At 39.0% G+C, this 12686-nt stretch overlaps 1 protein-coding gene across 4 annotated transcripts in view; it reads right to left on the bottom strand.

Moving 5' to 3' along the window:
- Positions 1-12686, bottom strand: part of CFH (complement factor H) — a 37386-nt gene that overhangs the window by 4858 nt on the left and 19842 nt on the right. For 2 of the 4 annotated variants that reach the window (XM_084291537.1, XM_084291540.1), the window contains exons 11-18: positions 11792-11971; positions 10419-10592; positions 9062-9244; positions 6965-7141; positions 5376-5558; positions 3835-4011; positions 1412-1618; positions 637-813 (exon numbers count right to left, since the gene is read on the bottom strand). In XM_084291537.1, the coding sequence (XP_084147663.1) occupies positions 637-813; positions 1412-1618; positions 3835-4011; positions 5376-5558; positions 6965-7141; positions 9062-9244; positions 10419-10592; positions 11792-11971 (1458 nt within the window). The remainder of the gene's footprint in view (positions 1-636; positions 814-1411; positions 1619-3834; positions 4012-5375; positions 5559-6964; positions 7142-9061; positions 9245-10418; positions 10593-11791; positions 11972-12686) is intronic. The other 2 variants (XM_084291538.1, XM_084291539.1) reach the window with 2 other exon arrangements.

Below are 12686 nucleotides of genomic sequence, written 5' to 3'. Positions count from 1 at the left end.
GCGCATTCAGAAGCACCATTATTCCTGATGAGGACAGATGGTTTGCATATGGTAGGTCATTTTCTACAAATAGGAAAGGAAGATACTATGGGTTTCATTCTGCAATGCTTCACCAGGCAATTATTTTATATATATATATATATTTTTTTTTTTTGCCTATAGTGACTTAAAAAGAGGAAAGGAGCTGCAGAGACCAGCTGAATGTGCAGACTGATGCCATCCAGAATTGTGTGACAAAGCAGTGGAGAACAAAGTGGTTTGTTTACTATTCAAAGGTAACTTTCATAGAGTGAAATTTCTAGTGATAAGCAATTAAAATATGTAAGGCTACCAGCTATGTCACTCTTTGCAGCCAGCACACTTTCCTCCATAACCCGCTGACTGCTTGATCTAAGCAGTGAGCGAAGCTGTGGCTACTGGCTTCAGTCCAGAAGGGGAAAAGATTTCTTTGCTGATCAGTTCTGCTTGGTGCTTCTCAGGGACCAGAAAAACAGGTGTTGTAGCAATCTATTAAAAGCAACTCAATGATCAGCTCTACTGGTCTGACTCACTTGCACATTTCGGTTGGCGTTACATTAACTACTGTTCCTGGAAGACTAAGAAGGATCATAGACTACTTAGAAGTACAACCTATACCTTCACAGATTGGTGGTGTTGACCAATTTCCCCTTCTGCAAAAAATTTCAGGGGCACCAGTGACCTGAAATCCTTCATGACACTGGTAGCGAACTGTTTCACCAGGCTCATACTTCTTCTTGCTCCTGCCTTCAAAAGCAGCATTGGCCACTGTTGGAATACTTTCACATGGTCTTTCTGAAAAGATATGCAAACTTGAAACTTTTGGTAATGTGATACACGTAGAATGACTGTATTGCTCCTACCAAAGATGCCTTTTATTCCATCACCATAGTCAATCACTGCCTGTGGATTTTATATAAAAGGTAGCATTCAGAAACTTAAATGTTAGTACTCTAGATAGACATGAACTTCAGGCAATGCAAAGATTTAGATTATGTTTCTAGCCCTGCCAGAAAACTTTGGTAAAGGCTTCTGTCCTTTACTATACAGAAGTGATGTCTATCATTGAAGTACCAAAGCAATTTCTACTCACTAGTGGACTCTGTAGAAAACAGATCCTTGGATGGTAAGGATGTGCCCATGACTCATCTGGCAGAGACTGACTCTGAACATAGATTGCAAATATACCACAGGAATATATAAAAAAATAAACTGTGTTCTACTGTATCAGCCTTGCCCCCCACCAGGATTGCTTTGAAGACATTCATGAGGAAAAATAACATTCTATAGCAAAATATGGAATTACTGTCTGTTGCTACAGTTCAAGCTCCAGTTTAAAAAATTTCAGATTCATTGCTAAGTACACCTCAGGAAAAGTCTTGTTTAACATTACCAGAGCATGTAGGAGCTGAAGTCCAGTTTCCCATAGAACAAGTTATCTTTGATGGTCCATCTAACATATATCCAGGACGACAAACCACATCCAGTGTAGCACCAGCCAGATAAATTGTTTTCCCTTCTTTTTGCATTTTTAAGTTTTGATTTTCCAGCCTAAGATCATCTACATATTCTACAGGTTGCGGTGGCAAACAAGGATTTTCTTTAAAATATGAAGCACAGAGACAAATAGTATTACAAGACAATTAATATTCCAAAGACATATGCAGTCTAAAACAGAAAAGGAAAAGAAAAAAAAATCCAAACAAAAGTTATGTGGCTTGAAAATAAGATGAAGTATGTGAGATTCACAAAACAAAACTCCTTTCCTCTCTCCCTCAAAGAAAATCCCAAAAGTTTCATTTCACTTTGAACCAAATTAGAGCCATTTCCCACATCTTGACAAGGAGATATAGTTACAACTTAATAAAAAGAAAATTATAAAAATCATAGACAGAGAATCAGAAGAGACATTATTTTGTCCTGGTGAAAGTGAGTTTCTAGAATTGTAACTAAATTAAGCTTGTCCACCACTAATAAAATTATACCAATGTCATGGGGGGTTTCCTGATGACATAAGGACAATACCAGAGTGCAGCAGAGCTTAAGAACTATAACCTACCTCCCCAGACATAGAGTGGATTAAACCTCTACAAACTCCTCTTGAGTTGGGGTTGTCCCACTATGCTATTCTCTTACATGACTGTAGAGGGGGTGAACATATAATTTATGTTTCACGTACATTTTTGGTTACTAGTGAATTAGGATTCATCAACTGACACAAGTTGAAAGCATATGTTTCTTCTGAATTCCACAAGACAAAAGATCTAATTACAATCAAACTTCTTGTTTAGTAACTGTGACTGAGAATTTTATTGCAGTATAGCTTATTTTATGAACAGCTCAAGCACTTTTTTCATTATTCTTCTCTATGTCTGCCATATCAGTGGAAACAGAGTCTCCCAAGCAACAAAAGAGGAAAGAAACCACAGGGCATTAGAATTTTGTAGCTTAAAAATACAGGCTTGCTTGGCATGTTGTGCATATCAGTCACCAGCTCGCACCTCGTTTGTCCTGCGCTCATCTATCTCCTACCCATTTCTGAAAACACTTTCTTCTACTTCTTAATGAACTTCTGCTTACAAGATATCATCTGCATCAGCAATGTTTGAACAGTCAGCTTGTGGATTCCTCAGCATTCCAAGCACAAATACAGGCTGAGCATAGAATGTATTGAGAAGAACCTTCAGGAGAAGAACTTGGAAGTGTTGGTTGATGAAGAACTCAGTATGAGCCAGCAGTGTGTTCTTGCAGCTGAGAAAACCAACTGTATGCTGGGCTGCAACTAAAGAAGCATGGCCAGCAGGTCGAGGGAGGTGATTCTCCCCCTCTACTCTGCTCTTGTGAGACCCCACCTGGGGCACCCAGTACAAGAAGAGCATGGACATATTCAAATGAGTCCAGAGGAATGCCATGGGGATGACCAGAGGGCTGGAGCACCTCTCCTATGGAGTCAAGCTGTTGGGGTTAGGGTGGTTCAGCCTGGAGAAGAGAAGGCTCTGGGAAGACTTTACAGTGGCCTTCCAGTACCTAAAGGGGACCTACAGGAAAGCTGGGGAGGGACTCTTTGTCAGGGAGTGTAGAGATAGGACAGGGGGTAATGGATTTAAACTAAAGCAGGGTAGATTTAGATTAGATACTAGGAAGAAATTCCTCACTCAAAGGGTGGTGAGGCACAGGAACATCCCAGAGAAGCTGTGGATGCTCCATTCTTGGCAGTGCCTATGGCCAGGCTAGATGAGGCTTTTCGGCAACTTGGTCTGGTGGGAGGTGTCCCTCCCATGGCAGGGGGTTGGAACTGGGTGATCTTTAAGGTGCATTCCAATCCAAACCATTCTGTGGTTCTATGATTCCTTAGAACAGATGGCCAAAGTTATGCCATATCGTTCACATTTGTATTACAGGAAGAAGTCACAAAAAGGAAAGGAGAAAAATCAAGTAAGAATAAAGACAGAAAACAAACAAACAAAACAAAACAAAAACAAACAAACAAACAAAGACTGCTAAAACTACATCCAAGCAACATAAATAAACACACGGCTCCTGAGGAGCTGCCTGAAGGTTTTATGCTCCATCTCAGATGAGTTTGTCTAAATAAAAAAAAACAACCAACCAACCAAAACACCCCACAAACTTATTACATGACAATTGGTGAACTGCACCTTCTTTAGCAACTTACATTCTATTGCTTTTCTGCACAATTACCTGTTTGTGGCAGTCTTAACAAGAATAACATCATCCTTCTGCTAATTATGAGTGCAAGTACATAACACAGAAGTTCATAATAAAACAAATAGAAAAAAAAAATCCACTACTGACCAACACAGCGTGGTGGTGACTGCCATCTCCCATTTATACATGTTATTTCATTCCCACCAATGAGCTGGAAACTCTCAAGACACGAAAAAATTATTTTACTCCCATTCTTGTAATTTCTTTCAGCTGGTATCTGTTTAGCACCGTGCAGCTGAGGCGGAGGTGGGCAAGTGCTTTCACCTGAAGACACATATGCACATCATAACAGAACATAAGATAAAGCGTAACAGTTCACCACAGATTACAATACTAACAACCAAGAAAACACTGGCATTAGATAAGTCTTCAGTAGCTACCTGAAGCTTCAACTAGTATCATAATAATTTTGTTCTGCCTCAGAAACACCAGAGCTGCCTTTAGATGCTCATGTTTTCAACATGTATTCACAGAACACGTGGTCAGAAAAATACACCATCAATATATTTTTCTACATCAAAATTGTCTTCAGTAATGTAAGCTGGTAGTCCCCTCTTTCCCTTACACAGCTGCACAGGCTTGTGTACTTTCCCTGACTCTCTCTGTATGGTGAGGTATTTCAGGAAAACTGGTCCAGCTTGTGGACCAATTCTCTCGGTTGTTTACAGTTTGTGTGGTTGGTTTTGCCAGCTTTTCTGATTGTTTGCTTTGTTGTTGTTATTGTTTTTCCCAGGCATAGCTAATAGTGGAGTTAAATGAGAACCATGAAAGGAAACAAAAAAATAAATACGAATTTTGCCGCTCAAGGAATAAGGGGCAGCTCCTGTCATAGGAAAGGAAAAAGGAGGGAAAGAGGTAGATCTGAGCAGGAGAAAACCTCAGAAGCTTGGTTTGTTGCTTCTCATGGTCTCAGAACACTGGGAAGGTAGGAACTGTTTTTGAAAGAGAATGCCACCCTATGCACTTCTTCCACTTCCACACATCCTTTCCCATCAATATCGCACAATCAAAGCAGGCAATGAGGCCATGATTGTTTTTACTCTTTTACAGGCAATATCCTGCTCTACCTATGACTCTTGAAGGCAATCCTGCAGGCATCTGACCTTTGGTGTGCATTAGATTGGGGCAGTCTGGCCAATTCAGCTTTTTTCCTGTTGTTTTGATAAGAAATGACTGGGAAAAAAAAAATAGAATAAAAAATAGCAAAAGAAGAGCTTTGAACTTTAAAGAAAATAAAGTAACTTTGGCTGGAACTTGAGCTATGTGCTACTCCCATTTCTACCAGGGTACAGCCCTTTTGGAAGAAAAAAAGCTTAAATTTATCTTTGCATCTTTTCTCACAGCAGAAGTGACAGGGCCAACTGTCACAACTGTTCCAATTGTCATAGTAGGTATTATTAGGTCTGCTTCACTAAAATAGTGTCTCTGAACCTTGTTCACTGTTCAAATCATTCCCATCATTAGTTCCCATGACTATCCCTTAGCATATAGTTGATTACACACACATATATAAGCGTGTTAGCATTTCTGTTTCAGACTAGTGGCACAGAGATACTAATAAGCTTTAATAATGAGCATTTATCATTCCAATATAAAAAGAAGAAATTGTATGCATAGTAAAACCACACCTGTACAATTAATCTCCGGTGACCATTTTCCAGACACACAAGTTGCCTCTTTAATATTGTTGTCAGCTGATGTACATTTATACCGTATAACTCCATGTGGCTCAGTCTCCTTTTTTGGCTTGGAAAAATAGCTAAGTTGTACAACGTCAACATCCACTGGAGTCACGCAGGGATGAGATGGAGCTGAATAAAATCAACACAAACAGCTAAAGAACAGATTTGATTCAGATAAGATGTACATGTGCATTCACTGATGAAGGGGTCATTGGTTTCCTAATGCATGTCCATGTGAAGATGTTTTTTCATTTACAGTAGTTTGAAGTAACTCCTAAGATTCCTAGATTACAGAAACAAAATTTTGTTCTTGCTATCTAAAGCACAGACTGGTATTGCTCACAAAATTATTTTATTTTAACAGGATCCCTTCTGCTGAGTCCATTAACTGAAAAACTAAGCATTCATTTCTTCCTCAAAACCGACAAACAAGAATAGAACCCTTCTTTTGCTTGCAGAAACAGGAGCATGGAGGTAGTAGTATTCCACACTAAATATATACCAGGTATCAGTCTCCAGGGAAAGTGTATGTAAGTCATAACCACATTTTGTGTCCTTGACTGGTGATTCTGAGTGTGAGAAGACAAGCTAATGCGAAAGCTAAGCGGATTGTATTTTGTTCCAGATTCAGTCCTCAACTGCAAATACAGGTACAGCGTATCCAAATCCCTGAGAAATACAAAATCACTTCTGTAGAAAGGGAAACTAAGAATTGAATATAATAAACTGTATTTCACTAAAGATAAATAAAAGCCTATATACTCCAGTCAAATTTATTCCAGCCAAAACACCTTCTCATACAATACTTGTCACTTTTTTTTTTTTTTTTTTGTTAAACCTACTGAGTCCAATACATTGTTTTTTTTTTGTGACTTAGGCAAAGGGTTTATTTCACATCTTTTAAAATGACTACTTTCAACAGTTTATGCACTGTGAAACTAAATGGGAAGGTTAGAAAAAAAAAAAAAAAAGAAAAAGAAAACTACTGATCAGAAATGAAAAGGAATAATCTACATAAAAATGGCAAGGATAAGATAAGACCAGCACATCATGGCTATTACTACTATTTCTAATTTCTATTAGGATTTTAAAAAATCAAAGTAGTATGTAGAGACACAAATCTCCATGTAAGTAATACAATAGGCATGTGACTTTATTGCTTGTATGTCCCAAGGCTTCTGAAGGGTCTTTGTTGGTGAGGAACACTGGAAAACAGGTAAAAAATACTCATGTCATAAGGTCATTGCACACCAAAGGTGTGCAGTGCCATAATTGATGTGTCATCATATTTGGTGTTACCCACTGTGAAACTGTCCATTTCTTTCCCCAGACTGACTCAGAGTATTTACTAATTTGTACCTTCGGAGTCTTTCCAGGATGAACGACATGTTCACGCTTAAAAGGAGTAAATAAAAAAGCACTTAGTTAAGACGCATAAAACTATAGTATCTCTGGCTACTTATTGATTCCTGAAGATCTTGAAATATTGAATACAATGTTAAACTCATATCTGAAATATTATGGAAACAGATTACCATCACAAAGAGGTAAAGGCTTCCATTCCCCATTAAGACATTTTGTCCTCATACTTCCAGCATCGCCATTTTCACATCCATATAATATTTCATCACCATGAGAAAACTCGAGCTGGTCTTGCTGGTGAAGAACAATATTCGGGATAGAGGAAGGTGATCCACATGGTGTTTTGTCTTCTGTGGAAAAGAGCAGAAATATTCCACAATTTTACAGGAATCACATTTGAGTATCTGAAAGGATTAAATGAAAAGAATTACATTTGCACTTGGTAAGTCAAACCTACTCCTATTAACTAACAATACCTTCTATAGAGCTGAGGTATGTATGTAATTTAGTCAGTTTACTAAATCCCTTTCCAGACCTTTTCCTTCTTTTTCCATCACTGCAATAACTCCACAGCATACTCCCCAAGTAGTTTCAGCTAAGGTTAATTCCCCAAATTCTGTTTTTCAAAGATACATGAATCCTAAAGTGTAAGAAAACCTTCAATTAATCCAGCTCATCTGGATCCTGATTCTGATCAATCAAAATTATATTCAGTAACACACCTACACATTTGTAATGTGCACTCTCAATTAGTGTTACTACAAGAGCTGAAACCCACTGTAACATCACTTAGAGAGCTGCAGGGCTGTCATCTCTATGTGCTAACTGTGGTTCCTGCTGTGGGCTGCCACTCTTGCTGTGGTAGTGAAAGTAAAGGTTAATGGTTTGCACAGTTGAGTGCAGTATGAGGGTATTTATTTTGAGGGAGGAAAAAGGGATGTATCAGGGTAGGGGCATACAGCCGATTTTGAACAGGGAAGAGGAAAGACCCATGTTAATCTCAGAAACTGGATTTGAACAACTTTGCGCTCAATCTTGAACCACTCTTTTTTTCCAACTTGTGCACAGAAACTGTTCTCTGTGGAACAAATATCAAAAAGATGTGAGCAATCATTCTCCATGCTATACATTTTTAAAACATCAGTGTTGCTCTTGGAAGATGTGTAAGAATTCAAACAGACCACCAGACTTTCCAAGGGAATCACAAGTCTTTTGGGACCTCTGTCAGTGCAGAAGATTTTGTTGCTAATGGATTTTAGCCTGGTTTCTAAAGAAGGAGACCCACATGATTGCATATCCCTTTCTGCCTGTTCCCAGAACCCCCCCCGCCCCCCGCAAAAAAAAAAAAAAAAAAAAAAAAAAGTAGTTTTAGAATCTTCTGAACAGTTGAATAAAACATGGAAGATGATAGATATTTGCAAAAGAAAGTTCTCAAGAGCCCTGTGAAAATGAGGGGCAGCTGTAGCAGAAGAGCCACCTGTTGAAGATATTTCCATTTGATCTCTCCGTACACAAACTACACGAGGATCAGAGCTTGAGGAGAGAAGTATCTTGAGTGAGTGGGTATTTCTGCATATTAAGACATATTATGGGGAGAATAAGGGAATTTGTATGGCACTTAGATGAGCACTGCAGTTGATACAGATGATTTGTAGGACAAAGTAAACTAGTCCATGAAAACACAATGTTTATTGGTTCTCTTCCTTAAGGACACTCCTAATTATTTTCTATATCTGCATATTCTCGCTTCAATTCTGAGACACTGTCTTAACAAGTGAATGGTAGTTTTGCACTCCTGCAATTGACATCCATACTCTGTGGTCTGAGGTACACCATCTAATGACATGCACAGAGAGTGGGTGCTTGTGTCGAGGCTGAACACCTGACTGTAGAACCATTCACCATTTCAATGTCAGCACTATAAAAAAATGTGGTGCATCTAACTCTAGCCTAGGGAAGACAGCAACACAATGCATATACAGTCATCACATTTGCAGCCCTGAGCCCCTGCAACATACAGTATTGTCATTGCTGGAAACAGGCCGTGGCATTTGTACCGAGTTTACAAAGCCTCAGGATGGAGGCATATCCGGCTTAGTTTGTCAGAACATGTCCTGACCTACCTGAAGACTTAGTTTTACTTGCTTTTACTGTAACAGCATTTTTTTTTTTTTCCTAGTGATCAGTTGGCATTATCTCTTTTACTTTACTTCTGGTTATCTTTGTATGGCAACACCACAGCTTTTTATATATAGAATTATGTAGGATACCAATGCAAGAAGGAGGAGGTGACCACTGTCCATCAACACATTCTATTTCCTTTGATCCAACCAATTTAAATATGGTGTCACATTCATATTCTGTTCTACTCCCATGCTGATACTGTTGCAGAGAGCCAGCGGCAATACTTCCATTGGTAATCTCAGGTGGAGGTCCACAGCCTCTGGGATTCTCTGAAATCAAGAGATTAATTTTATGCTCTTTACTCAGTACTATCAGCACACTTACATATTAAGTGCAGCACAAAATAAACTGAGATTCTTGTTTAAAGTTAAGAAAAATCCACAGAACAGGTTAAACAGGCTTTGACTATTTGGATTCATGTTGGGCTGCAGCCCATAGTCTGAGATGAATGACCCTGGCTCAGTCTACTCTCTTACTTCCATGTGCTGTCAATTTCCTGCCATGATAAAAGAAACAGTTGATGAAACAAAACCATTTTTAAGAGAAGAAAAGTGTTACATGGACATGCATTTCACAAAAAAAAAAAAAAAAAAAAAAAAAAAAACTACAAGAAACAATGGCATGTTATGCAAATCACCCAGAAAGTAATATGTACCTCTAAAGGAATGAACTCCTGCCAAGGGAGCTTAACATGCTTTTGAGCTGAAGAGCTAACAACATAAAATATACTTGTTTTCAAATGCAAAAGAGAGTGAGCAAAAAGAAAGACAACAACATAACTGATCAAGCAGGAAAGAAATGTGAGAAATATGAGATGCTCTTGCCATCTTGAGCTTCCTTCAGAAGAAGAATACGGGAATATGTCTTCCCTTCTGCATGACGTTGTTAATCCTACAGGATGCAACTGAGGAATTTCATAGTAAAAAGCCTTCACTGAATTTTTTTTTTTTTTTGCCTTGATTTCAGCTATGTATCATCTCCAAAAACATTTTTTTTTTAAATATAAAAACAGGATAGAGTAAGAGAGGGCATTGCTCAAATAAATAATTCCTGGCTGCCATATTGCAGCCTATTTATGTCTTTTTGAATAAATAATATTTTTTTCATACATTGCAGTGAAATTTTTTGCAAGCCATTTACCAGCTCACTTTCAGTTATTGCAGAACTCCAGTTGGCATAACTGAAGATAAAAGAATAAGGCAACAAGAAAAATATTTGGGCTGATGACCAGAAAAATGTTCTAGACATGTTCAATGTTTTTACGCACAGAAAAGTGAACATCATTGAAAATCCAACTGCTCAGACTCTTTCACGAGAAATAGCAGAATAATACCACATGTAGACCAGTACCTGCCCTTTTAGAGACAAGGTGACCACAAAAGTCTTCAGGACCCAGGCATTTTCATACATTTCCTCCCACAATAAAGTCAACAAAAGATTTACCTTTACATGTTGGTGGTGATGGAGACCATCCAAAGTAATAGCACTGAGCAGAGGCAGGTCCCACTCTTTTGTATATTTTTTTACAGAAAAAATTCACAACATCTCCATTGCTATATTTATCCTCCCTGGGAGAAATATATCCATTGGGCACTATTGGTATTTCACATTCTATTTCTACAAAGACAAAATATTTTAACATATACTGTAAGACCTACAAAAAGTACATGAGATACTACTAATGGAAACAGGGGAAACCAAAAACTAAATACACAGACACACAGCCCTGAAAAAAAACAACATGGAGGCAATGACAAGAAACAAACTTCCCAGTCACACTAATTGGTTAGCTATCAAAAAACTACAGGCACCACTTTCAAGATAATCAATCTAGTCTTTGCAACTAAGACTAAACCAGGGAGAACCTGGAAGGGAAACAGTGTGGGAATTGACACAACCATACAAACCCATGAGGGGACATGGAGGGGCAAGTGAGCGCAAGGAGAACAAAGATCGGGATAGGCAGAAAAGAGATAAAAGGGACCAGTCATGTAACATTGTGCCAGTCAGTATGTTTGCCTGGCTGAGCCCTGCACCTGATCACTGCAGTCTGTCCTATCATCTGCATTTTATTAAATCTGTTCTTAACTCTCTCACTGTGTAATGTCACTCTCTATCCCCCTATGTGTAGCAAGGTTTAGGTGCTAGCTACTGGTGAGAACTACTGTATGTGTGTGAGTAAAAAAAAAATGGTGCCAGTTAAGTAGGTGGGGTTCCAGTGCAGCTACTGGAGCCTGTGGGGGTCTTTACCTTCCAGCCACTGGAGTGGGAACAGTATGTCCCAAAAAACAGCTACGGGGTGGACACTGGTGTGAGTGAGGCAAGCAAAGGCCTTGAGGGCTCCATGAATGCATGTGCCTGTGAACCTAGAAAGTGCTGTGTGTGCACCTGGACTAGTGAAACTCTATCTTTACCAGCTGAAGAGGAGGAAGGGGACGTAGCTGTCCATATTTATGTTTTATCTGAGTGCCGTATGCACGTGTTGTTGAGCGCAAGCCTTGCCTGTGGCAATTCATGTGGCTGTGTCAGTGTCCTGTGTCTGTGAGTCTTGGATATGTGCTCAGCTTTGTTACTGGTTGAACCTGCAAAGGGGAAAGTGGCAGCTGCATCCCTTGGCCTTAGCAGAGGTCCCAGATCCCTGTGGCACTGGCCTGGATTCCAGCAGCCAGGCAGGAGCGATTCTGGGCCAGAGCAGGTAGAGGAGGCAGTCATGCTCTTATCATCATTTAGCACTGATTAGAACAAAACCAAATGAAAGAATAAAGCTTCACAAAGTTCATACAGTTACACTGGTCAGCAAGCAGAAAAATATTTACCAAGACACCTGGGTGCTGGTTTCCATTCACCATTTATTTCACAACTTGTAGTACCAGTTGCCATATTATCTGCAGTTTGAAATCCCTCTGAACATGAATATGCAATTGTATCTCCAGGAAGGAACACATTTTTATCTACATGGTCATCCAAAATGTGAACATCAGGTTTTCTACATGATCCTGTAGAATAAAATAATATTAGAGCATTTTGCAATCCAGAAACATTGCCTGTTGGAAACATCATTGCTGTAGGTACTTTAGTGTGTGCTAGGTTAGTGGACAATTCAGGATATTTAAAACATTAAAAATTCTGCATTGCCAGCATATGAATTTAGAATATTATATGTAATACATTCACGTAGTATCTATTGCATTCTGCATTCTAGAAAGAAGGAGGAGTAGAATCTGGCACAAATTCCTTGGATTCAATTCCTTTCCTTCCACTATTTATTTTTATTATAAGTGTCATATCACACCGTTTGTACTCCTGTTCCCCGTGGCCTTTTGTGAGCTGATCAGAAAAAAACATCTGTGTAAATTCAGTCTGAACCAAAAGGACAGGAGAAAGTGCTAGCTAATGTTGGTCAGTATTACAGACCTTGGCCTTATAACACCGAAAGATCCGATTTCCTCTTTTAGTGTCCTATACCCCTGTACAGGAGAGGAAAGGACTTCTAACAGGAGAAAGGCAACAACAGTATGGAAGTATTTCTCAGAAAAGAACACTCTGGTCTTTTTCAAAAATGTGCTTTCTAGCCCCAGGGCAGAAAGCACAGCCTAATCTTCTATGCACAGTCATAACATCTTTCCAAATAATGAATCACGTTTCTTATTTGGTCACTTTTAAAGAAAGTTATTGACATAATTCTTTGGCTCACAGGCATTTCTTCATAAA

This window comes from Netta rufina, assembly GCF_964035555.1.
Source record: "Netta rufina genome assembly, chromosome: 8".
In the NCBI taxonomy this organism is placed as follows: Eukaryota; Metazoa; Chordata; class Aves; order Anseriformes; family Anatidae; genus Netta; species Netta rufina.
Note: the sequence above shows the minus strand (reverse complement) of the source record. Positions and strands in the feature narration are given on the sequence as shown.